This window comes from Bombyx mandarina, chromosome 04 (assembly GCF_030267445.1).
Source record: "Bombyx mandarina strain Sakado chromosome 04, ASM3026744v2".
Classification (NCBI taxonomy): Eukaryota; Metazoa; Arthropoda; class Insecta; order Lepidoptera; family Bombycidae; genus Bombyx; species Bombyx mandarina.
The window spans coordinates 13,781,922-13,808,437 of record NC_143211.1 but is presented as its reverse complement, the minus strand read 5'-3'; the positions used below and the strand labels follow the sequence as shown (position 1 = coordinate 13,808,437).

Genomic DNA, 26,516 nt, shown 5'->3' with positions numbered 1-26,516 from the left:
ATTATTGTTTGAATGATTTCAAAACATAGGTCAAGAAAAGTAAATCGTTATCAAATAGAGGTAAAACAAAAAACCTTGGCTATGAATATTGTCGTTTATTTAATAAATGTAATATTATACAGTCACTTTGTTTTAATTCCAGATTGGCATCTTACGTCTAATGCACCACAAACATTGAACAAAGCTCAACGTATACCGTAACCTTCAAAGAATACGAACAAAAATAATTTACAACAAGACTGAACTAACGGACTATTTACATTTACGTTTCTAAACTCTTAAATGCATTTTTTATGTATGTGTATTTTCGAATATTTCACATGTAACTTTGTAGATAAATATAAGTAAATTTACGACGTATCGAATGAACAGTCAATCTCTAAATATTTTTTCACAAATAGAAGATCTTAAAGTATTCGCATAATTGTATTCATCAACTTATGTTATTTTAATGATATTTATTTTTATTGTTGGTACATGATTCAGCGGCTTCGTTTACAAATTAAAGATGTTAATCTGCAAGATTAAATACGGCTCTATCAAATACAAATTCTATAAATATGAAATATACATTTACTTGTTGTTTATTATAATAAAATAAGTAGATATTTAATAATCCAGTTTACCTGCACTTTACCACACACAGAAATTCATAATGAACATTTATATTCCTTAAATATCTAACAGTGATGCATAAATGCACAGAAATTCTTATTACATGTAGGTGTTACACGGTGTAGGTGTTAACGATTGTACACATTAAATTCTAATGTTCAATATTTGACTAACGGGAACCATGTTTTAATTATGTCGCTGTAAACACATGGCTAATAAAACGATTCAAAAAATTTAAGAAACGGACACGCGTCTTCTAGTAAACACTCAGATCATGTATATAAATGAATATGCAATTTCGAAAAGGGTACATCTCTGAAAATGTAAAATGTTCAGGAAATGAAAAAAAACTGATTATTTTCTAAAGCAGTGTAAAATTTAAAATATTAACTTTTGAGATATATTTTAGTGTTAATTAGCAATTGAAAAAATGGGTGTAGCTAAGCCTCAAAACTACATGTAGGTATATGAAAAAACGCATTTGACAAAATATGCGACATGTGCCCTTTTCGAAATTGCATATTCAAATGTATTTAAAGTATCTTTTCAGGTCTGCGACTTGTAAATACAAATAGAAGAAAATTAAAAAAGAAGAAGCAGGGAGTGATCAAAATAATCACGCAGAAATTATAATGAGAAGAACAACCAGCAATACTAATGTCCTCCCCAACATTTTTACAACCATAATATGTTTTCATAAAAAAAAAAAAAATATATATATATATATATAATAATAATAATAAAGAATTGCTTATTGTTTTAGCAGTGTTTCGAATATTTTTTTTTGCCAGATTTATATATTACATATATATTTTTAAATGGGAAAGTTTCTTTTTGTATTAAAACCCAATCAACCTAAATTGGCCCATTGCTGGACATACATGCTGGCAGCCTTTCATGACCATTTATATTATATGTGTGCCAATTAAAATAACAATTCTTTTATTGGTTTATACAAAGTTAATTGCAGTATAATTGTTTAGAAATAAATATGGTATGAACAGATTTATTACCTTAGACTTTAAACAGTACCTACTAAACAAAATTGCAAACGCAAGAATTATGTTTTTTTCAATAGAATTCGATACTTTAAAGCATGGAAATGTCAATTTAGTAGGTACTAACGATTTATAAATAATTACAACATTAACAGGACCAAAACTTCCAACTGCAAAATATTGCTATCTTAGAGTATTTTTCTTCACTTAAATCTCGTTCCCTCAAATTAGCCGTAAATTAGCACTGTCGTAAAGCCCACAGTGTGGTATAGGAAAGACTGCTTGTTACGGAGATTAGCAGCTATCTGATATTACATTTTTTTTAAATCTCTAATGATCTTACTGTCAATTCAAATGTAACTGTAAAAGTTGGACTCATATTTTTACTGTTACTATTAACAGAGTAATTTTTGGGACGTATTAGTTTTATAAAATATGGTTTAAAGAACATTTTAAGGGTTCTTGTGGACACGGACTAGGTACCAGAAAAATTATGTTGGTGTTTAATAAAAAAGAAATGATCATATATCGATAATGATATTAACATACATATTGTTCCAGTATTCATAAGTCAAGTAGCTATAATAATATTTAATAGTATAGCAAAAATAATATTTTTAGGGGAACAAAAATTGACTGAACAGAGTTTGGTGAATGAGGATTGTAATGCGGTGCTTTGAATGTATGTATTAAGTGAGGACGGGAATGAGATCACGCCTGCGTGTCGCCGTCGGTGTAGTGTGAGGGTCCCTCCACCGAGCAGACGGAGTCCTCGGGAGTCCGCGATGCGTCCCCTGCTTCGCTCGCTTCCACCACGCTGGCGCCACCACCAGTCTTGCCCTTCCCACCGCGACGAGCTTGCAGAGCCTACACACCCACCAATTTTAAAATCCTTTAGTAAGTGTTGAAAATTAAACAAAAAAGGAAAAGCAATTTAAGAATGGGACGTTGTTGTAGCATTTAAAACGTGTTTGTTTTAAATTTTTATGCTTAATCAATAAACTGCGTTTAAGAGAAACATTCTGAAAAAGAAGGCAAAAGGTACCTAGTGATGGTGCCTCAAAACTCAAGGCACGTTTATTTCTTTTTTTTACCATTGAATTTTTGCATTACACGGAACACAAGTACAAAATTCATTCGTGTGAAGTCGGTTTTTGTCTTTAGTGTCGTCTAACCGGATGAAAGTTGCTCTAATTCAATTAATTTGGCCTGAAGACTGATGCACGGAGGGCTGCTGTATTGACTGAAGAGATTCAGTTAGACTGAAGAGATTCAGTTAATGATTCAATTTCGTGTATATTTGCAAGTAACATAAATAATAAAAGTCAAATTTTGGTAACAACTCAAAATCCGCGCGGGATCTTACAGATTATGCATTCGCGAAACTTGATCCTTAAGCTAAGCAAGTAAGTAGTATTTTCCTGATTACATCAATATAATGTGCTCAATTAGTCCCATTTCGCCTTTGGGAATATTTATTATACATTTTAGATTATCTCAGTTAGCTTTTTTCAAAGTCAAACATTGACATTCAACAGATCTTCAATTAATGCATTAATTAAAACAAACACGTTTGATTACTGTTCGCTAAAAGTGAACAATTTATTTTTATCACGATTGCCGGACAAGCAACACATTTATAAACAGAAACGACTAGATTAAGACAACCAAGTCTCCGAGACGAAAATTTTTTAACAGTTACAATTTTAAAGTTGAAAAGTAAGCCTTCAAAATTTTATAATTTTAAGTACGCCTTTTAATGTCTAATCGATATAATGAACATTTGACTCGATATAAAGATTTAATATGATATCAAGACTTTGAAGTCGCACAAAACGCGAATTGCTCGGATTCGGCAGAACACAAAAAGCATGTTTCCGTAAATAAGCGAGAGTGAACTGGCGAGGGTGGTGGGGGAGCGAGGGAGCTAGTGCTGGGATCGGCGCCGACGCGGGACTTCCACAGGGGGCATGCGGGTGCGCCACGGTACGCCACATGCCTAATATAACACATCTCCTTACCTTCTCACGGCTGCCTTTTTTCTAAAGTCGGAGTGGGATGGAATATGAAACATTCAATTAATGATAGTGAAAATACAATTCCTAGGAGTTTCCTACAGCTAACACTGTCATGGTATACACTCAACATATAATTAACGGAATCAAAATCATTAACGGATCAGTACCGACCACTAAAATATTTCAAAGGTATTTTAACATTCAAAACAGGAAGGGAAATCATAACAAATCAAATGAACATAACTAAAAATAAAAAAAAAATCTATGCATCCATCCTCCATCTTTACCTGTAAGACACTTTTTTAATGTATTAAATTCTCAGTGGTTTTTCTTTTTTTCGTTGCTTACATTTATTTGTATGTTACTAATCAAAATTAACGTATCAATTGATCCTAGTGTTAGATTTGTAACAACACTGCAAAATTTGTCTAACATACAACAGTTAACTAAATTCCATAAAAAATATAATACTTTAAAATGTGTATGCAATACCTGTAATGAAAATCGTCTATGAGGCGGTTTCCGACCTCCTCGTCTTTTACTGATGTGAGGATTATCTCTTCTGATTGTCTTGTTACGAAGGATCTCCAGTTGGACGTACAGCCTTTTTAATTCCGCTCTTACTTCTTCTGAAGTGGGCTCTTCTTCACCTTCTGCGCCAAAACCTTCTGCGGGCCCTCGACGAGAAACCTGATTAGTAGAACAGTTAGGTAATATCAATACTCGTTAAGATAAATGTAACAAAAATACATAGTGAGCTTAGATTGAATATGAAATGAATATGAGCTATGAAATACGTACTCAACAAATGTTCACGATTGACTTCCACGGTGAAGGAATAAGATCGTGTAATAAAAATCAAACTCGCAAAATTATAATTTGCGTAACTACGGGTGGTAGGACCTCTTGTGAATCCGCACAGGTAGGTACCACCACCCTGCCTATTTCAGCCGTGAAGCAGTAAGGGTGGGGGCAGCTGTTGTAACTATACTTGAGACCTTAGAGCTTATATCTCAAGGTGGGTGGCACATTTACTTTGTAAATGTCTATGGGCTCCAGCAACCACTTAACACCAGGTGGACTGTGAGCTCGTACACCCAACTAAGCAATAAAAAAATAAAAAAAGATTAGAGAATTTATTGATTCCAAAATGAACAAATAAAAAATTTAAAAAATATGCGTTCTCGATACATTAATCTGTAAGGCTTCGAACCTCTTGAGCTAATGATCTGGCTCGATAGCCGTGCCAGAGCCGTGGGGCCAGCACACAGGCGAGCGCAGCCCCTGACGAGAGATGTGCTCGCGCTACGGCAGCCACGGGCCAGCGCTCCGGGGCCGCATCGTTGGCGACCCACGCCACGCCACGCCACCACACGCCGCAAGCCGCCTCCGCCCACAGCGCCGCTGACAACAACCCACGCTCCTGGTACAAAAAGAAATGAAGCCTGTAAATAAAAGATATCACAAACTGCTTCTTCCACCCAAAACATTATTAATATTTTCACCAACATCTTAAAACGGGCCTGCAGTACTGTGCAATGCGTTGAACGCTATGTGGCCACCAGAAACTACTGAATATCAAGTGGGGTATCTGTCGGCATCTATTCATCTACAGCACTCAAAAAAACTTTAAGATAATTCAACCAAGGTAAGCCAATGCAATTCTTGCCACACTATCTGTGTACGAAAAAAATTTGCTGTACTAATAATTCTTACCATGACGTATGTATATTATGAGCTCAGATTCTTTAATTAATTTAACAATGAAAAAGACTGAACCTGAAACGGAACATTGGCGTTTCTAGCAGCGTAAGCGATCCTAATACCGGCGAGAAGCAGTAGGATTTCAGCAGCACCGGTAACGTGGTGCCATGCTGCTCTAGCACAACCACCGAGGTCTTCTTCACAGGCCGCTGTTGCTGTGAATGCTGCAAGATAACACCCGGCACCAAGTACCATCGCGCCAACTACGCGAAGCACCTTAAAATCAACCAATCGTCTTCATCAAATTATGATTGACCACCGTGAATATGAATATGATTCCAAATGATCATAGGCCTAATAAATGTATTTTGCTTAATTGTAGTTTTATGAGTTCATTGATTGCAACATGATTGCAACGACAAAGCGCGACTTTCAAATATATTTTTTTCCTTATTCTAGTAACCTCGAAGGGTTATTCTAGATTCACCGAACTAGTAGGTGAGCTCACGGGGCTCAAACCTAACGACGTTCCTAACATGAACCCTAGTAAGAGCCATGGTTCGCAGAATCTACCGCCGGATTTGGAAACGGGTCGCGTTTCCGATCCGGTGAGAATCCGACTGAGAAGATCCGGCGAAAAACTGAGAGGGCTGTGTCTGTGTGTTAAATTACTCGCCGAGCCCTTCGTCACAAGCGACGGGTACCACAAGAACGATGACCGATGCTTGAAGTACCTAAAAGCACTGTTAGTGGATCGGAAGAATCCGAAATGGCGTGTTTTGGGCGACGTCGACTGTTTACCATTTGGTCCGCAGGATCGGCTATGCAGTCCCCGGCGGCCATGATGAGAGGATTCTCGTGTCGTGCCGCTTTGTCGAAGTGGCGACTTTCAAAAAAAGGAGTCCCATTATATTGAAATTGACGTGATAAGTGCTAAGTAATTGTATGTTTTAATTTGAGTTCATCGTGTTCGTTATCAATTTAGATTTTACCTCTGAATCTTTTGGCGTCCACCTGTGTGCTTTCCGGGTACGAAATTCTGCCAGTAAAACCCATAATCGTAAAACAACAGATCCATAGCAGGCCACGAACCCGAGCTCCCGCAGCCAGGCACCCGCTATACACCTCCATTTCGGCACCGAAATATACTGTGACGCAGCCTTTACAAAAATTCAATTCACGCATTAGTATGTAAACTTTTACTTATTGATTGCTGAGATGGGTGGACGAGCTTACAGCCCACTTGGTGTTAAGTGGTTACTGGAGCCAATAGATAACCACAACGTAAATGCGTCACCCAGAGTTGAGATATAAGTTCTAAGGTCTCAGTATAGTTACAACGGCTGACCCCCCCCCCCCCAAACCGAAACGCGTTACTGCTTCACGGTAGAAATAGGCAGGGTGGTTGTAGCTACCCGTGCGGACCCACAACATGTCCTACTACCAGTAATTACGCAAATTATAATTTGACGGGTTTGATTTTTATTACACTATATTATTCCTTCACCGTGGAAGTCAATCGTGAACATTTGTTAAGTACATATTTAATAAGAAAATTGGTACCCGTCTGCGGGATTCGAACGCTGTTGCATCACTACATTCGAATGTACCGTACTTCTTATCGTTTAAGCCACGATGACTACAAGTAGCAGCCTATATGCTATTCAAATTGTAATAGTAAATAAAAGTATTAAATTATAATGTATTAAAAAGATCTTGTATTTCAAGGTACTCACAGAGGCGTACATTAATAGAGCGCCGCCTAACACAACTTCCAATACAGTCCACATTCCCATGGCAACCGCCTAAAAAGACAAAACAATTTAAAATAATGTAATGCTCAAAAATAACACGATTTGTCGTATTTATTACCTTGCATTTTCTCTTCCTGAATATAATAAGACCGATGACAACACACAATAGCATTCCAGCTAAGTTAGCAGCCAGTAGTCCTACGCGATAGACATCAGCAAGACAAGCGGTGGCGCTACTTCCCATTCCGCATGGGGTACAGGTTAAAGGATTCCTATTATTTCGCTCCAAAGAGTCGCCATTTACCCATCCACCACCATACTGACTCCAATGTCCTGGTCGACATTTACAGCTGTACTGTAACATTCAGAAATGAAAGTTTTACGAATGCAATTTTATTAATATCCACTATCAAAATTTTTGTTTGACATTTTTTTACAATTACCTCTAATTTTCTTTCACCGTCTCTTAGTGCCCTGGACGCCTCACACTCGGTAGTGACAGGATCACATCGCGGAAATTCACCTAACCAATCGTGCATTGCCTCTTCACATGGCAGTGACGACCAACGTCGAAATATTGCAGCTGCTGCGCGTGTGGGACCAGTGCCTCGTGCCGCAGCAATCCCACCCCACCAACCTTCTTCGTCTTTTTCACAGGAAAACCAAGCGTTCGACCATACAACACTGGTTGCATTCCAAGCAGAAGCCAATGTACGCCAGAATTGGCGTAATGTGGCTGAATTGTTTTGTTGAAATATTATAAGACGAGAAGGTTCCGAGACGAAAAGTACTCCAAGATGCAGTTGAGGGGCTCCAAGCGCGACAGCGGCAGGCATCGGCGAGAGCGGAGCGCGTGCGACAGCGCGAGCTAAGGCAGTCGCACGCGCCTCGTCTGCTATCCCCTTCTCTACCAAGTCAGCAAGAGCTCGCGCTGTGTGAACAACGGCAGCTTCGTGCTCTCGTGCATTCTGAAACATTAAGGTAACTTTGAGAATTTCGGTCTAAGAACTACGTATGACTACAATTCTGAATGGGTTTTAATAAAGCAATGCATTTATCACAATACTACATCACTGTTGAATGGGACAAAATGTCTTAAGGCTTAGGCATTAAGTCCGCTATTGTACTCTCGGTCATAAAGTTAAATAAATAAAAATATACAAACCAGAGGCAAAGGAGGTGGATTGTGCAGTAGCAGTGGATCACAGACAGGTGAGGGCATAGTGGAGGAGTGCGAGGCGCGCGGCTCGAATGGCGCGGCGGCGGTGCACGCGCACCACGCCACGGCCCACGCCGCCCACCGCGCCCTCATCGCTCACCTGCCTCGTCCTGTCTCCTGAAACGTATCAAATACATCTTTTCACGATGCATACATATAATTTTTAATTCGATGAAATTTTTCTAACAATTATAAAGAGGAAATGCAATATACCTATGAAATACAAAATATTACAACCTAATTAATTATTCAGTGAAACCACACATAAAATACGACATTATCTAATTATGTAAATATAGTCTTAACTTATTTTTACAGTATGAAATACAAACAATACTTTACTAAGAAATCATTGATAGTGTAAATATTTACGATATAATATTTGAATAATTTGTGTGCCAACATGCTTCTGTGGTCAAAAGGTATTGTTATTGATGCCACATGGCTGTTGAACTATAAATCCATCAGTCACTGCAATCCAAATGCATCTATTAGACTAGACATTTATGGACTATTCCAATGTATTAAATTTCATTGTCCAGACACAAACCAAACATGAACTGGACTTCATGGGGAAGATATTGTTTATAATTTTTTTTATACCTTCTGAGGGCAGAGAATGTGTTCTACGTTGCAGTTTTGTAATTATGTTTTATCAACATTGTTTATTTACCGATGATCGTAGCATTACTTTTAATATTGAATCAAAAACAAAATGTGTAACACTAACAATATGATTTTAGATTGTAACAACAAGACGTGTGAAGTTTCGTTTCTCTCATCACATCATTTTATGGATTTGTAATCCAGTGAGTTTGAAACAAAGCAGAGTAACTAAAAATTGTAACATCGAATGAATTGTTTATAAAAAAATGTGATACAGTAATTAAATACTTAAATACATTAACCATAAAACCTATCGTTTTAGCAAGTTAAAATTAAAGTAAAGGTTAGTAATTATGTAAGCCGTTAGTATGGCAGTTAAAAATTAATTAAAATTTTAATTTATTAAGAATATTATCGGAAAGTGTGAGGATTGAGAACATGGTTACTTTGTACTAAGCAATTGCTCGTGTCATATTGCCTATTTTATCGATGTTCGGACGGAGGTTCTGCGGATAAAACCAATTAACTCGTGCTTCTCATTGATAATGGCTTATTGGATGCCTCGACAGATAGCTGGGCTTATGGAGTGGTTTGTAAAGTAAATTATGTTCGGCTTTGCGGCATTACATTTCGTGATATGTTTTGAAGCGGCACTCGAAAGGTATGGTTTTTTAGATTGAAATATATTTTGTAATTTTAATACATCCTTGGTTAAATTTATAAAAAAAAAACTCAGTGTGAGATAAGGAACATTAAATATCGGATCGCATATAAGGTCTTAATCCAACATCAAGATACATTACACATGAATTGATTAATGTTAAAGCCCTCTGAGCTTCTAACGATGTAAGCATGTACAATAATGCGTATTTTACAGTTAAATGACGTAGCGATAAAAGGATTTCCTCTGAAGCGTGAGCCTAATTCAGAATGGGCGTAGCCTGACGCCATTTCGGTATAATATTGAGGTTAATTTACCCAGCGAATCCCTTCATTAGGTTTCATTGTTTTTAAAAGGCATAAGGATATCTTCTTGAAATAAAATTGATATATCTATTTCTGTGTTTTTTTTAACGTAAACTAAGAATCTTGAAGCGCTTTCACACTGGTAATATGTGCTTTGACCATAGAAAACCCCAAAATTTCCAACAGCTATACTTTTTGAATAGTATCTAACTATATTGTTGTATAATGTTTCGCGCTTAGTGTTAGTTTTAGATTAGAATCTAGTTCCCGACCCACTTTTCGTTAATCGCTTCTGGAGTAACCTTTTTTTATGTTTGAAAGATTACTGGTGGCCCGGAGGCCTTCATGACGCATAGCCTTATCGAAGTACCGTTCCGACGCTGACTTCATGTATTTCTGGATTGATTCGAAGCCCAGGTCGTCGTGTAGGTCAACGTTCCTCTCGAACCACGGAGCCCCGACGGCTAACCTGCAAAAGCGGGATCGTAGGGATTGTAGGGTGTCTATGTGTGTGCGGGCTGGAGTAACCCTGACGTTGAAGTGTTAATAAAGACTGTTCTGTCCACCAAGCCACGACGCATCAATACTTTTTGGCTGTCACGCGTGTGGCTCTCAATGCACACTGCTACTGATAAATAAAGACAGAAGTCAGAGAATATTATTATACTAAATAAATAAAAAAGCCATAAAGAAAAAGGAAACTTCAAAATACAGAAAAAAGACAACTAATCAACTTTAGATTTATTAAATCCTAACCCTACAATTACGTAAGATTATAAATTCCCCTTCAAATTATATTACTTTGATTCACTAGAGGCTCTTAATTTTTCGAGATGCTTTCAATGATATCGAGGGCTTAGTGAGTGGAGTGAGTTTTGTTAACGTCATCGCAAATTTATCCTCAACCACTCATTACCGTCTAAAGATCACGTAGCAAAAAAGAATGAAAAGATTTTTTTATAGTTTATGTGATAAATTCAAGTGTTCATCTCAAAGTAACCATAAACAATGCAAGAACGCTGCGGCAGAGCGTCGAAATTTTTAATAAGAAGAGCGCCATACCCAAAAATAAATTTCCATGATGCTTGCCTCGTAAACACACATGATACATAGATATAGGCAAATGTACGTCTTGACAAAATATGATTTTTTCTTCGAATGCGTTATGAACTTAAACTATAAACTTGAATAATAAGAAAATATAGAAGGAAATATAGAAAGGAAAGGAAATAAGGAAAGGAGGAAAAGTAAGGAAAGGAAATACGGAAATATAGAATACCTATAGAACACTTGTTTTTAATACAATATTTCCAAACACCTGTTTTTTACTCACATTAATCATGAAAGATTCCGTATCGTTCAAATAAATACACTGATTATAAATTATGATTCCAAAAAAAAAAAATTGTGCTTGAATCCTTGAATTGTCGATCTTTGTTTTTATATATTTTTTTTTGTTAGCTTAGCTATACAAAAAAAAATCTATACAGCCGACAACCTACTTTATTAAATGGTTAACGGAATATATCGATCGACGTATGTAGTACTTCTATGCGTTACGATACATGAATGGTAAGGTAATGGTAGTATATACGGTGGTTTTTCAGTGCCGTTCTTGAAGATGTCAGGTGTACGGGAGCCAAACTCAAATAAAAATTTCACAAGGCATTTGCTGTGTGCTGACTCTCGGATATATAATTATTTTCTCGCCGGATATTCGCTAGCAGTTTGATCAATGTGTCAAGTTCCTCACAGTACATACTGAGAGCATTAATGAGAATGCTGGTGAGAAGTGGTAATAAATAACTAGCGTTCGTCACCGCTTATTCGTTACCACCATTATCAAAAAGAATCCATTTTTCATAGCAAGTGACAACGCGGTTCAAAATCCCTTCGTTTCTGTGTCTGTTTCTTATGCAAGGCTAGGCATGTATACTTTAGCACGTTCGTCGCGCTGGCGATCGTTCAGTTCGTGCGGCACCCATTTATCAAGCCTTTTACCTTTTCAAATTGACGCAAATAGACTATTATTGCTTTGATACTATCGTTGAAAGCTACTTCTAACTCAAATTCGACTCAGACGATGGGGCAGCCCGTCGTCACCCGAATCATGACTTGTTGGATCTTTCGGATGCACTATTGGTGATTTTAGGCTCTTCAAGCACCGGTCACCGTCCTCGTCGAACTCTTCAATTACGACGACGATGGGGGAAGTAAGTCATAGACACAACCCATTGACTTTCTCGCCGGATTTTCTCACTGGGTCGTGATTCCGAGCTGGTGGTAGAATCTGCGAAGCACTGCTCTTGCACTTGCACTTGCTAGGGCTAGTGTTAGCAAATTCCCTAAGGTTGAGTCCGTGAGCTCCCTCAGTGTAGCTAGAATTACTCCTTAGGCTACCAGCGAATAGGTAGGGAAAAAAACTGCTACCTCAGCGGTAGATTAAGTATCGCCAGCTTCCATTATAGTGTTTAATTAGTCGTCATTAACTTTAGTTTTCAGGCGACCACGGGATTTACTTTTTTGATCAAAATTTCCATATCGGAAAAGGTTCAAACCAATAACGAGTCGTACGTTCTTTTTCAGAGCTCACTCATTACACTTCATTAATGTTGTGAGCCGTTTGTTTGTGCGGCATTGCTGTCGCGACGGAACTCGTATTCCATAGTTACTCCTATTTTTATCGTATCCATATTGATGAAATAGATACAAATGTAGTGAAACAAAACACTAGTCAATAAACAAAATAATCGAATGTGAAGATAGTTTTCATTTTTTGAAACTAAGATTTATTTGAATTTGTTATTTATTTCCAGCCATACATAAACTATGTTTCAAAAAGCGACTCTTGTGAAACGGGAACTTCCTAGGTAAAGACCCATTATAATGAAACAGAGCATTCAGTGACTAGTTGATTTTCGATCAATGGGTGAATATTGTTAGTTTATAACATGTTTATCACTAATCATAGTACATACTGGGTTGTTCAATAATTGTGCTTTATTCGCATATCGATTTTAATGATAAGATCGCCCATTGTACGATTAATGCCCATTGTATGTGTTATGTAGAATGATAAATGCCACTACCCACCTTGCGATATGAAATCAAAGTCTCAATTGTAGTTATTGTATTATAAGCACTGTCCTATTCAAATCGAACGCTGCTTCGAGACTGAAATAAATTGGAGTGATACCTAGATACGTATCTGTGCGGGTTGCTAAGAAGATATGTAGGTACCACCTTTGATTTCATGTAGGTCAACATCTATTATCAGTAAAATGAAATGTCACTATTAATGATAAATAATAAATAAATAAATATTTACTAACAATCACGCCACGTTAACTGGTCCCGTGATAAGTTCGTAAAGAACTTGTGTTACAGGTACCAGATAATGGATATAAATGTAAGATTTTTATTATACACATACATATATTTAATATACATCCATAACCCTGGAAAAGACATTGATATTTATCATACAAATATCTTCCCTTGGCGGGATTCGAACCCGCGACCCCCTTGTGTAGTGACCATGTCACTTACCACTACACCAGACGGCCGTTATTGGTGGTAATGATAGGTAGTTAGTTCATTTATTGCGCATCACCGTTGTTCATGAGTGACAACAACTACTTACGACGACAGTGATGTTACTTGCTAACCACTATTTAAATCAAAATATTTTGATTGTACACATGCACACATTGCACGGCGGGAAGTCGTTGGATGCGGAAGGCGGAGGACCGCATTATGTGGAAGGCATTGGGGAAGGCCTATGTCCAGCAGTGGGTAGATAAAGGCTGATGATGATGATGATGATGATGATGACACATTGTACTTATCGACGGGAGAAAGAGAAAATGTCGTAACGAAATTTTTAGCTAAATCACTTTTTACTATGTTATATATTATTATACATATGGCTCTGGTATCAAGTTGGTTTTTTCAAGTTACGACAATTCCGCTTTCGTCCTTCGATAAATTACCTAAATAGAAATAAATTAGATCGTAGAAACCGCATATAAAATCGATTTTACGTAATCGATCACCGCAGAAATCTAAATAATAAACCCACCCTTAACCAACACAACATGATGTTTTGTTAGGGCACCTTCATAAATATTTTCGTTAGAGCTACGGGCTTGAACATGCGACAAATACATTTTAGTTTGTTATGCCATTTGATCCATGTTAGTAAAGCATCAGTATCGCCTGCGTAACGGATTCTGGCAAGTCGCCAGAATCTGGATTACATTATAATATTCAAGGTGTGCAAACAATTGGCTTTTCCGCTGCGTGACGATAATAACTAAGTCTTTGTAAATTTAACTCATAAAATCCTATTATTCTTGACGAATAGCAATACGGTATTCATTATGTTTTGTATTTTAGACGTGATGTATCATTGTTCAATTGGATGATTTTAACCTGGGCTTGTGGTCAATTGTAAAATTTAAACTAAAGTCCTATCTTCAGGTGCTTAATTTGAGTATGAAAAACTAATTTTATATTAAGACATTTTTTTAGCTTATGCTGGTGGACGAACTCACGGCCCACCTTGTCTTAAGTGGTTACCGGAGCCCATAGACACCTACGACGTAAATGCCGCTACCTACTTCGAGACATCAGTTTTAAGTCCCAGTTTTAACAGTACAACGGCTGCCCCACCCTTCATACCGAAAGGCATTACTGCTTCGCGGTAGAAATAGGCAGGGCAGCGGTACCTACCCGTGCGGACTCAAGACATCCCACCACCAGTACCTAATTACCCAAATTATAATTTTGCGGTTTTCATTTTTATACGATGTTATTCCTTCACCGTGGAAGTCAATCGTTAAGAAATTTTTAAGTACGTATTTCATTAGAAAAATTTGTACTTTCCTGCGGTATTCGAACACCGATGCATCGCTTAATACGATTGCACCAGGCGTCTTATCCTTTAGGCCACGACGATTTCATAAATAAATGTTCGAAGTATACGTTTTTATTTTATTTATTGCTTAGATGGGTGGACGAGCTCACAGCCCACCTGGTGTTAAGTGGTTACTGGAGCCCATAGACATCCACAACGTAAATGCGCCACCCATCTTGAGATATAAGTTCTAAAGTCTCAGTATAGTTACAACGGCTGCCCCACCCTTCAAACCGAAACGCATTACTGCTTCACGGCAGAAATAGGCAGGGTGATGGTACCCACCCGCGCGGACTCACAAGAGGTCCTACCACCAGTAATTACGCAAATTATAATTTTGCGGGTTCGATTTTTATTACACGATGTTATTCCTTCACCGTGAAAGTCAATCGTGAACATTTGTCGAGTACGTATTTCATTAGAAAAAAAACGTACAATGGTTATGGTATGACTCGCTCAGAACCATTTATTATTATATAACTAGCTTTCACACGCGACTTTGGTGGTGTTGATGTGGAAAAATATTTATCCTTTCTTCGAGAATTATCTCTTTTCTGGATCAAAAATGCTCTATGACCTTTTGTATTCCTTAAGATATGCACCCAAAATGTTATTATGATCGGTTAACGTGAAAGCGATACAAACAGATGACCCACAACCCACAGCGCGGGAAGATATCATAATCACCACACGTGGTTCCTCTTTAAGCCACGATCTAGAATACTCCATTGTATTGGAACAAAGGTACTGGTTAACGTATTGAACACACAGAAAATTCGACGTCATGCCTCAGGGTAGCTGGCCAACACATTTATAGGCTGCAGTGTTTTTGGAACGAAGTTCCTTATCGCGCGTTGTGAAAGGGAGCTAGACGGAAAAAATTCTTACGAAAAGTTGTCACGACACTTTTTAGATCCGTCATTCTGACCAATCAACGTGTAGGCGCTTATCGCGTGACATTGCTCGTATCCGATTGGTTCGCGTAATGAGTACAGTTTCTCGAGATAGCGTTTCAACAATAGTAATTTAGTTCATAGTATTGTTTTTTTCTTCTTCATAATGCCGTAATTTATTATTATAACTTAAAAAAAAATTACAATTCCTTCACTAATTAATCGAAAGGAACTTCGTTCCATCCGGGTGTCCCTTGACACCTCTGAAGTTTTTTTTTTATTGCCCTTATAGGCAGACGAGCATACGGCTCAACTGGTGGTGAATGGTTAATGGCTAAAGCAAGTACTAGTTCATCGGGAACCGTGAGCTCGATCGACTTGAGCCGTATATATATATGCAATAATTAATTTACTGGTGGTAGAACCTCTTGTGAGTCCGCACGAGTACGAGGTACCACCACCCCGCCTATTTATGCCGTGAAGCAGTAATGCGTTTCAGTTTGAAGGGTGGAGCAGCCGTTGTAACTATACTTGAGACCTTAGAACTTATATCTCAAGGTGGGTGACGCATTTACGTTGTAGATGTCTATGGGTTCCAGTAAACACTTAACACGAGGAGGGCTGTGAGCTGGTCCACCCATACAAGTAAAAAATATATTATAATAATTAAAAATAATGAAAACAATGGTAGTCGTCTCAGTCGCGTTACCACCTGCACCGCATAAACCTATTTTTTGTATAAGATCGTAAATTAAACTCCCGTCAGTACTGCGATCGTAGCGGTCGGCGGCATGGATCTATAATATAGTTCCACGGCTCTGTTCAATGTTTACGCTCTACAAACGTAATTCAAACTTCAAAGAAATCATCTTCCTTACGAGAGTTTTTTTTAAGCGAGGAAAGCTAAATGATCATAATTTAAACCATTTTTACGATTTAATCGCGCGTTTTTTTAATGTCATCATAATATTATTTCCGACGCTTCGAATACTTTACTGCCGAGAAACGACTCGAGACAACCGAAGAAAATACTTAATCATGTTTCCTATTACCAATTTTTTTATAATATTTTGATTAATCATAAGACATATTGACATTTCTGGAGACATCTGTCCGTCTATCTGAACAATTCTTCTGTTGAAGGAGTACTATAATATTGAATAGAACGGAAAATTTAATAAAAAAAACTAAACCTTGTCGAAACATAAATAAAAACAGTTACCGAATATTTAATTGACGTGTGGAAAAGCTCGCACACGTAAATCGAACGCCATAGACAGCATGAATGAAATGGGGAATTTAGGTTAATTTTCATCTTAAAATACCACGTAAAGCCATTAAGGATAACATGATAGGTTGACGTAGATACTAAGAATCATGCAGGAATACGACCACACCACTGCAATGATGAAAAGGAGGACAAATACACGCTCGCGTACTGCCCCGATTTCGCGGAGCAGATGCGCGACTTCTGCGAGTCCATCATCTCGCAGAAGGAGGTGGGGGAATGAAAGAGAGAGAGAGGGGGAGAGAGATAGAGAAAGAGAGAGAGAGAGAGAGTTCTTCATCCAACATGGCGCCGAACCGTCGTCGGCGAGTCGGAGTTCGGAGGTGGGCGTTGGCCCAGCTCCGACCGTTGTGAGGAGGTAGTCTCTTCCCTGTGATTGTCACGGGGCGATCTAAGAGAAGCGAGATAATCTCGATATCCCATCGGTCGGCAGTCCTCGGGGTAGCACCACGAGTCTGGTTGAACTATTGACCTCGAGAATCCTCTAATCTACCCAGGTTCTGATTCCGGGCGGAGATCGGATGTCGGGTTAGAGAGTGCAAGGATAATCGTTCGATGGGTAGGGCCCTAAAAACATGCTTAGGCCTGCGATCCACTTCTTATATCTGCGGACCATCAAGACCCACACACCCCGCGTGCCCCTGGGCCCGTAAAGTTTACGCCGTAAACCTGATGTATAAGATTCGACAAACTGTCTAAAATAGAAAAAAAATATTAATAATTGTAGAAGGATATTAATCATTATTAAATAAACAAAACTTCATGGCCTAACATCGAAAGCTGCAATTTGATCAACAGAATCTGTGTAAATATTAGCACGTGTAAATGTGCTTAAATAATTTTTTTTGTCATCCAATGGAAAAGTAATTATTGTGCCTATACGCTCTTTACAGGGACTATTTATTCTGGAGAGCGAATTTAATACTTACGCATTTATATGGTACCGTTAGCTACGACTGCTTTTATGGTAATTTGTGACCTTCGATGCAAATTGTCCGTGAATATCGCAACAAAGTAACGCGATTTCCCTTAATAAGTTAGTAAACCAAAATCTGCAAATAATTACTACAAACTCTGTTACAATATTCACGAATTACTTGAAAACCATCCAAACTATAATAAAACACGAAAATGCATTAAGTAACCATAACCATAACCATAGTGATTCCGCGCGGGTAGGTACCACCAACCTGCCTATTTCTGCCGTGAAGCAGTAAAGCGTTTCGGTTTGAAATGTGGGGCAGCCGTTGTAACTATACTGAGACCTTAGAACTCTTATCTCAAGGTGGGTGGCGGCATTTACGTTGTAGATGTGTACGGGCTCCGGTAACCACTTAATACCGGGTGGGCCGTGAGCTCGTCCACCCATTTAAGCAATAAAAAAAACATTGATCTCGGAAAAATATCATGAATATGTACCTGTCCCGGTATATTTCGCTCCTCTGAACAATCTATCAACAACTTGGACGCGAAGTAAACTAAAACATACGGTTTTTAGTGTAGAATTTCAGTTCACGGCTCACTTGTTGTTAAAAGAATACCAGATACCACAGCATCAATACTGTCAACAACATTGGGCTATACAGTTTAAAGTTAAAAGTTACCTTCAAAAGCGCTTGATTACTTCAAAACAGAATGTTAGTACCAATATTCAAACAATGTAAATATAAATCTGGAAATACTTTATTAATGATATCTACTGTCAATAGTTTGAAACGACTGTTATACTTACATAATCGTATAAATATTTGTAAATACAAACATAATGTTATTTAACCTTTGAACTGTGCTTTGTTTCTGTATCCAGAACATATCATAAATACGTTTTTACTACATGGCAGCAGAAATTCTTTGTTTACAAGTGAAATGAAGGGAAGAAGAATCAAGAAATTACAAGAGAACAATTAAAAAATCATTGTGTTTTTAGAAATATCTACTTTTTTTTGTTCCTACCTTAGCTGATGGTCTTGAGAGACCATTTCAGCGTAGCCTTAACAAGTAGGTGAGCTCACGGGGCTCAAACCTGACATCGTTGCTAACACTAACCCTAGCAAGAGCAGAGCTTCGTAGAATCTACCACCGGATCGGAAACGCGACCCACTGAGAATAGATCCGACGAGAAACTCAGTGAGCTGTACCTGTGGGTTATTTTACTCGCCAAGCCCTTCGTCGCAAGCGACGGGTTCGACGAGAACGATGACCGGGAAATGTCTACATAAATAATAACCTTGATTTTATATTTGTTGAATATAGGAGTTAACAGTTCATAAAATTATAAGCGAGTTTGTAAATGACTCACAGAAATTATGATTGACTCGGTAGTGCAGTAGTTACCAGCCCTAATTGATAGGCCGTGAGTTCGATTCCCACATCGGGCAAACATTCGTGTGATGAACAGGTCTGGTTGAACCAAACCAATGCGTCTACTATTTTTATTTGTTTTTTTTTATATACGTCTTATATTTGTATATTAATTTGTTTAAAAGCAATTAAGAATTAGATGAAATTTTCCTATGAGCATCGTAATTTAGACTAGTGTAGCGATTGCAAACTAAGCGTGCGCAAAAACAAAACATATCATAATGTTCTTGATTTTTGCGAAGATAACGATCGACAGTTGCGATGAAAAATAAAATTTCAATAATAAAGATCACGCGAATCACGAGCGGCAGGATCCGTCTTCCTTCCCTGTACGCTGCGGGCTACTACCAAAATGATGAGCTTTTTTGTGGTTAGCAAAACCACTATCTTGCTTATGTACCCATTCGTACCAAGTTATCTGAAAGAGGCCCTTAATTATTAAGTAACACTAATTATTGGACTTATTGAAATTTTTACTTTGATTTTTACTATTTTATTACCATTTCTTGTTTAAAATATCCATTGTCTATTTATCTATCCATAATAAGGGAAAAGCAGCCGTTTTCTATTGTCTAACCAACGGGACCACGTAAAGCGCAGCGTTATGGTGTTTCTATTTATAGTGGCCTCTTAGAACGTCATTCAGTGGACAGCGTCGGTCCATTTAACATAAACGTGTATGCTTCACCTTAATAATGCTCTTGGTATGTCAGTTAAAATACGTGCTTTAAAATAGAAACGAAAATTCTCTCTCATTTGAGATAAAAATTGTTTCATCTCTAGTTTTATAATACAATAGTTTCTTATCCAGCTCTGCATTTAATCTGATTAACAACATAGTTCAGATTTTATGGACTAATGAAAAAAATTCGTTGTCTAGACTACTGTCGCTACACTGAAAATTCTCCCTATCTCGCATTTTTGTCGATTTGAACAATTCTTTAAAATGTTTGCACGGTTTCTCTTTTTTAAAACATATTGAAAGATTTTTGTAGTAAACATGGTCCAACAAATGACATTATTTAAAAAAAAAAGCAATACTTTTTTGTGCTATATTTTAACAATTGAACATATTATATGGAAGTTTTCTATATAATATATCTAAAGACTATATCATGTGCACATATACATAAACAAATCAAATTAACATTTTATGGTGGCATCGCGTAAATTATTTTTTTCATTAAACTGCAGAGGGAAAATATTTTTATAAATTTGCAATGAATGAATAATCTTGATCTATAAGCAATGATTAGCGTCAATTTTGGGAACTTTTTCTCAAAACTCTTATTGTAGCCTACAATGATAGTATTTCTCTAATTAAAACTTAACAATCGTAAAATTCCGAATTTCATAAAGGTTCAAATTAATTGTTTGACAAACAACTTTTGATGACAATAACTTGTATCATTTATCTATTAATAATTGTTTTACGAGTATATAAGTGAGTTCATTTTAATATTCATTAAAACACGTATATTATATCAATAAACTCCTATTTTGAATAACTGATTTCAAATAATGTAGAATTTATAGATGATCTATGTAATCAAATCAAAATAAACTTTATTGTGTGATAGAGATAACGCTTTACGTGTGTAATTATTTGAATTAAAAAATAATGAAATATATAAAAGAATTAAAGGTTAAATCTTACAATTTAATTAATGTTTTGCTATTATTATAATTTGTTATGTTGCTATGTAAAATCTATTATAAAGAAAATCGTGAAATTAATTCAAACTTACGCTCTATAAATTTAACAAATAACTTTACTGATATTTTACTATTGAAACGAATGAACACTAAATGTTGTACCCAAGATTTTATCTAAATCTCTCTAAAATTTCGTTAATACTGTCAAAAATTCTAATATACTTAGGTATAACTATTTTGTTATACCTAAGTATATTCGATTATAAATTTCTGTAATTACTGATGATATACCATGTCGATACATGGGCATTAACATGGTATTTCGTCAGTAATTCAACGCCGGCGTTATCCTGTGTTATCTCTCACCTTTTGAAACGTTGATGTCACTTTAACGATCATTACGTCTGCCCACTGCAATGATGTCTGTATTAACACATTACGAATTTACAATGCAACTAAACTATGAAATATTTTTCATGGGTTACCACACAATAAAATGAAATATGTTCGAGTAAATTTTAAAATTTAAAACCACTAAGCAACACTGTAAAACTTCACGAACGACAACAAAGCCTATTTTTTAAATCATTCTTGTTTATAACATGACGGAAAGTGTCCATATATATCCACAGATTTTTATGGGATGCTAGTAAATATTGCATCGGACACACGATTTACTCTACATTAGGTCAGATTTTATAGGATCAAACACTTGGAAGAGAGTAGGTACATTGACATTTATTTTACATGTATATTTTAAGGATGCAGATTGTCCGTGTGTTAGATTTAAGTAAGAAGAAAGGGAGCCGTGTGAGCCCTGGAATCGACCGGGCATCCTGCCGCGCCACTGAGCCTCCTCGCGCGACTCCCGGCGACCACGGCGCCGCGCATGCGTCTCGCGCGCCACCTACCACGCGCCACTAGCACGCCGTCATTCTACAGTGCGGCGTAACATCATTCTACAATCTTTGCTACTGCCAGCCGATGCACACGTGCGATTAGTGCGACGTCGCAATATAAACGGGACCTACGCGATTCTAATGCCTAGTCCATAGATAGCATCTTTAAAACGTAAATCTCTAAAAATATCTAAAAAAAAAGAAACCATACCTAAAAATCAATCATGGTTTTATTTATTTATTTATTACACTTCATGTAAAATATACATTGGCGGACTTAATGTCTAAGGCATTCTCTACCAGTCAACCAAAATTTTAATAATGTTTATAGTAAAAAAAATCGCACACCAAATTGTTAAGAACCGATCTTTGAAACAATTGGTTGCGGAAAAAGCACTTTAATGGAATATCTAGTAGTAGGAATATCAGGAAGTAATCTGACGTCACGAAGATATTACTTTGGAGTGCCAGGGAGTGCGGCGAAGCTCGTTTCTTATTTTATTAACGCCAATAACGTACGTAAAGCGGCAAATAACACTGATCCGCAAAGCTCAAGGAAGCTAGTATAATTCATTGGGTTAGATTTCGTACCTCTATTAACAAATGCTTGTAGACTCAAATTTTTTTCAACAAGTAAGTTTAATGTATGAAGAATGAACATCTTAAACTTTATGCCAATGTTAAAAGACACCTCTCTCTCTCTCACGATTACACACTTAACCTTATGCTGTCGTTTGAGCAATTAAAATTTTCTGTACACATTTTATGTCTCATTTCGGTTAATATGTTTTGATACGTGACTTATTATTGTCGAGCAATACCAATATAGTATTGACTCTAATGATAGTCTAGCTACGTTAGAACTCTTCGTACCCTTCTCGTAGCAAGGGCTCAGCTAGCTTGGATAACACTGCTGTAGCTAAAGACCGAGACACCTGTGCATATCCCCAACGGCGGAATATAATACACCATATGAAACAGGATGAGTCGTGTGGTTGCTCTACGGGTTTTAGTACTCTAGGTGCCAATTTTCCTGAAAAGTCCGTCTCTAATATGTGTTTTTAAGCGACTTTTTATTACTCTTGTAGTCAGCTTAGGGTCATAGAGCTGAGAACTTGATATTGCGTAAGTGAAACTACCCTCTGAAAAAAACTGCACGAGACTTTCACAACAAACTAATAACCGTGTAATAGCTACCTTGTATGTAAGATACCTTTAGATAAGCGTCCCGGTTTAGAGTAGTAAGAAGGTATATCTGCAACCTCATATTTTCTGACGTATGACGTCATTTGTGTTTATAATATCTAAAGGCTGCTGTAACGCCGCGTGCCCGACCATCTATAAAATCAGCCTTCTTATTGATGTGGATAGACAGATATATAACCAGACTTTAGTACTACAAAATAAAGAAGAAAAAAAACAATTAGGTAAATATTTTAGACGCATTTCATTATTAAACTTAAAATAGGACCACAACTGTTCGTTAGATGAAATTGATCTTTAATCTTATTCAATCTAAGCTTATTATCAGGTCGAACTCCCATTTACTTACCTTTTCTGAAGCACCTTTTGTAATAAAACAAGCATTTAGGCGATAATTTTCATATGTTTATTATTTTCTGAACTGAAATAGCAATTATTGTCATGATATAAAATTTTATAAATGAATTATGATAGACGAAGGCAAACATTTCCTAGTAAAAATGGACTAAATCACAAAAATAATGTTATAATAATGTTCATATAATATATCTATCTACTTACATACTATTCCAACAATTACCTAAACAATGATTTACAACAGATTAATTTACGTAATCGCACCGCAGCGTAATCCCGACCAATGGATTAATTGGAAAGCGATATTTTTTTTATTGCTTAGATGGATGGACGAGCTCACAGCCCACCTGGTGTTAAGTGGTTACTGGACCCCATAGACATCCACAACGTAAATGCGCCACCCACCTTGAGATATGAGCTCTAAGGTCTCAAATATATTTACAACGGCTGCCCCACCCTTCAAACCGAAACGCATTAATGCTTCACGGCAGAAATAGGCTTACCCGCGCGGACTCACAAGAAAATACATCATTCTCACTTTATGAATTTTAAATAAACGTATCCCAGTTGTGTGTGTCTACAAACAGACGATACGTTCAGTAAAGGCACCGACGATGGTGATGTCGTCGGCGAGTGCGGCGCGCATGAGTTGCGGCGCCGTCGCGTCCCGCACCCGCAGCGTGAACTCGCGCCGCGCCACCGCCGGCAGCACTCCGCCCGCCGCGCGTAGCACGCGAGCCCTCTCCGCCGCGTCCAACGCCTGTCCTTCTTCACCGCCACCCAGCACCTTACGACGACAAAGCATTCTGCAAGCTTCTTTCTCAGCCTCATACAGCTCTCTTACAGCTATCTCAAACGTTCGGCGCGCGTCGACACCTCCCACCGACGCGCTACTTCCTATCGCCCCTTCTTGGGTAGCTCTCAACGCTCCTGCTCGTATGATCGCGGGAAGTAACAATTCTGCCACTCCGCTAACCGTGCGGGATCGTAGAAAATGTAAAATCTGTTCCGCTTCCCGAGTTTCATCGAAAAGTCGTCTCTGTCGCGAGGCCGGTACCGGACGAGCAACGTTCCAAGCTTCAACCCAAGGATTTCCGGGCAGGAGCATTCGTTCACCTAAGGCACCTCCATCATCAGACTTCCAGTCTCGTGGGGAATACCAACGAACGAAATCGCATAATTCTGCACCAGGGTTCGCCGCTTTGAACGCTTCCATATCCGAGAGAAGTGAAGCACTCATCATTCGAGCTCGCAGCTCGGAAGCCTTTGCGTCGTCTCCCAAGCGCACCATTAACTCGGCGTCCTCTTCTAATTGATCTTCAGTCTTCGGAGCTGGATCCTGGAATAAATTTATCTTCTTTATATTCGATATTAATAACAATGGCATCAAATCTCATCTGCCATAATTTTGAACTCAGTATTCAGATTTCAATATTGCAATATCTTGTGTCGAAAGATCACAGTGTGGCCCTTTATGTTCGTGTGATTTTATCCACCTGATGCTGAAAAGGTTTTATTGATAACCATCGCCACGCGAACCGATGCATAACATTTCATAGTGAATAGACTCCTTTAGTACTACAATGAGTGTTTTTTTGCTGATATCTTTTTGGACCTATTCAAACTAAATTTCAACTTTCATTTTAGTTTTCAATCCATTAATTTTATCTGTGAATACAAACAATAAGATTTCAGGTTGTACAATGAGAGAGCATATTTTATTGCACACCAAAACATAATTAACATTAAATCAGTCGACAGGCAGGTATAATTTGTACAATAGACATTAAACAATGCTTCGTATGATTATTTTTTTGCTGTCATCTTATAATGAATAATAAATGATCAAAAATGTTCATCAAAGATAACAATTTACACTGTTTTTTTTATTATAGAAACAAAACTGTTCTTTTTTAAATTTAGTAAATATTGCAAAAGAAGAAATGAATTTTTTTTTTAGCATAAATGAAGGCAATCAAAATTTACTTGTGTTCGTGGTACATATAGCGGCGCGCCATTTTTCAGTGTGGCTTCACCGAGTCGGTGGAGTCTGCCGACAGGCCGATCCCAGGGAGGTTGCTCCTCTGCTCCTTCGCCTTCTGAGCAGTCGAAGAACTCTTCCTCAGAAGAATGACCGGTTGTGTTAACGTTACCTTCCATGGTACGTTTGATGCAGCAGTTGAGAAGTTGTAGTTTTTGATGAAGTAAGCATGTGCGCGCATTAGGTGTGCCTTCTGCAATGCTGCCAATAATGCAAAACTTTTTTATTTATTTCAATAATTATGACATTTAGTTAGATATAATTAGGGCACAATGGACTAACGTCGTGGTCGTTAAAAAGGTAACATATATGGACTAAGTGAAATATTTTTTATCGGCTATATATCCTGGTGCCATAACCTGGAAGCCAGCATGCACTCTAAGTCTTGTGGAACAGATTATAATGTCCCATTTTTGGTTTTCGAAGAAAATCTAGGCTGCGGCCTATAAGATTATTAATGGTTTTCGTCGCTTGTAAACATCAGCAATAACAAAGGAACAGCAAAAACCCTTCCAAACCCTTATAACGTTTTTTAATTTTCGTTTGGAAAGACACCATGAAACAGCGTTCCGGGAAAACTGTGAATTCATTCCAGAAGTGAATGGTAGCGAACGCGAGAAAGATTATGCGTTAATTAAAATGATGAAAACAGTAGTCTGAGTTGATAGTTAATAAAGTAATTTTGCGCTATTGGCGGGTAGTGCGATAAAAAGGAAATGATCCTCTCATCTCAAACATTTTATTTGATTGGATTCTTGAATCCGGACTACATCGTATAGTACCAATGCGTACGAGCATACTACAATTCGTATCAACCAGGAATTAGGCAGAATGTTTGGTTGGAAAATAAGATGAGCATACTAATAGATACTAAGGACGGATGAAAAATAAATAGTACGTAGTAGCATCGGTGGTCGCATATATACCCACACTTATTCACTAATATCTAGAGTGACTGTCACCATGTATAATTTTCTGTGCTTTATAAAATGACATTACATAAACTTTTTGCGTTGCTGA

General features: G+C 37.5%; 2 protein-coding genes across 4 annotated transcripts in view; both read right to left on the bottom strand.

The window, feature by feature from the left end:
- Positions 1 to 80: 80 nt before the first annotated feature.
- On the bottom strand, positions 81 to 21,879 carry smog (G-protein coupled receptor 158 smog). 3 transcript variants are annotated; one of them, XM_028178402.2, is made up of 11 exons: positions 21,363 to 21,876; positions 8,255 to 8,425; positions 7,533 to 8,057; positions 7,208 to 7,444; positions 7,072 to 7,140; positions 6,328 to 6,495; positions 5,411 to 5,611; positions 4,845 to 5,054; positions 4,124 to 4,321; positions 3,635 to 3,655; positions 81 to 2,480 (listed from the first exon to the last, which is right to left on the bottom strand). In XM_028178402.2, the coding sequence occupies exons 2-11, from the start codon at positions 8,399 to 8,401 to the stop codon at positions 2,325 to 2,327; spliced, it is 1,932 nt and encodes a 643-aa protein (XP_028034203.2). In that variant the 5' UTR covers positions 8,402 to 8,425; positions 21,363 to 21,876; the 3' UTR covers positions 81 to 2,324. The 3 variants fall into 3 exon arrangements, with proteins under 3 accessions (XP_028034203.2, XP_028034204.2, XP_028034202.2); XM_028178403.2 differs by lacking the exon at positions 3,635 to 3,655; XM_028178401.2 differs by lacking the exon at positions 81 to 2,480 and having other exon boundaries at positions 2,498 to 3,655; positions 21,363 to 21,879.
- A 1,602-nt stretch (positions 21,880 to 23,481) lies between these two features.
- Positions 23,482 to 26,516, bottom strand: part of Rab3GAP1 (RAB3 GTPase activating protein subunit 1) — a 33,290-nt gene continuing 30,255 nt past the window's right edge. Inside the window, exons 3-4 of the mRNA XM_028178301.2 lie at positions 25,442 to 25,697; positions 23,482 to 24,794 (exon numbers count right to left, since the gene is read on the bottom strand). Of these exons, the coding sequence (XP_028034102.2) occupies positions 24,033 to 24,794; positions 25,442 to 25,697 (1,018 nt within the window). The 3' untranslated portion in view covers positions 23,482 to 24,032. The remainder of the gene's footprint in view (positions 24,795 to 25,441; positions 25,698 to 26,516) is intronic.

What these genes read in the sequence shown, in the direction of transcription:
- smog (XM_028178401.2), bottom strand. Translation starts at nt 8,401, where the DNA reads ATGAGGGCGCGGTGGGCGGCGTGGGCCGTGGCGTGGTGCGCGTGCACC. An exon ending in ATCCACCTCCTTTGCCTCTG is followed by an intron (nt 8,058 to 8,254) that starts GTTTGTATATTT and finishes TTAATGTTTCAG; the next exon opens with AATGCACGAGAGCACGAAGC. An exon ending in CTCTATTAATGTACGCCTCT is followed by an intron (nt 6,496 to 7,071) that starts GTGAGTACCTTG and finishes ATTTTTGTAAAG; the next exon opens with GCTGCGTCACAGTATATTTC.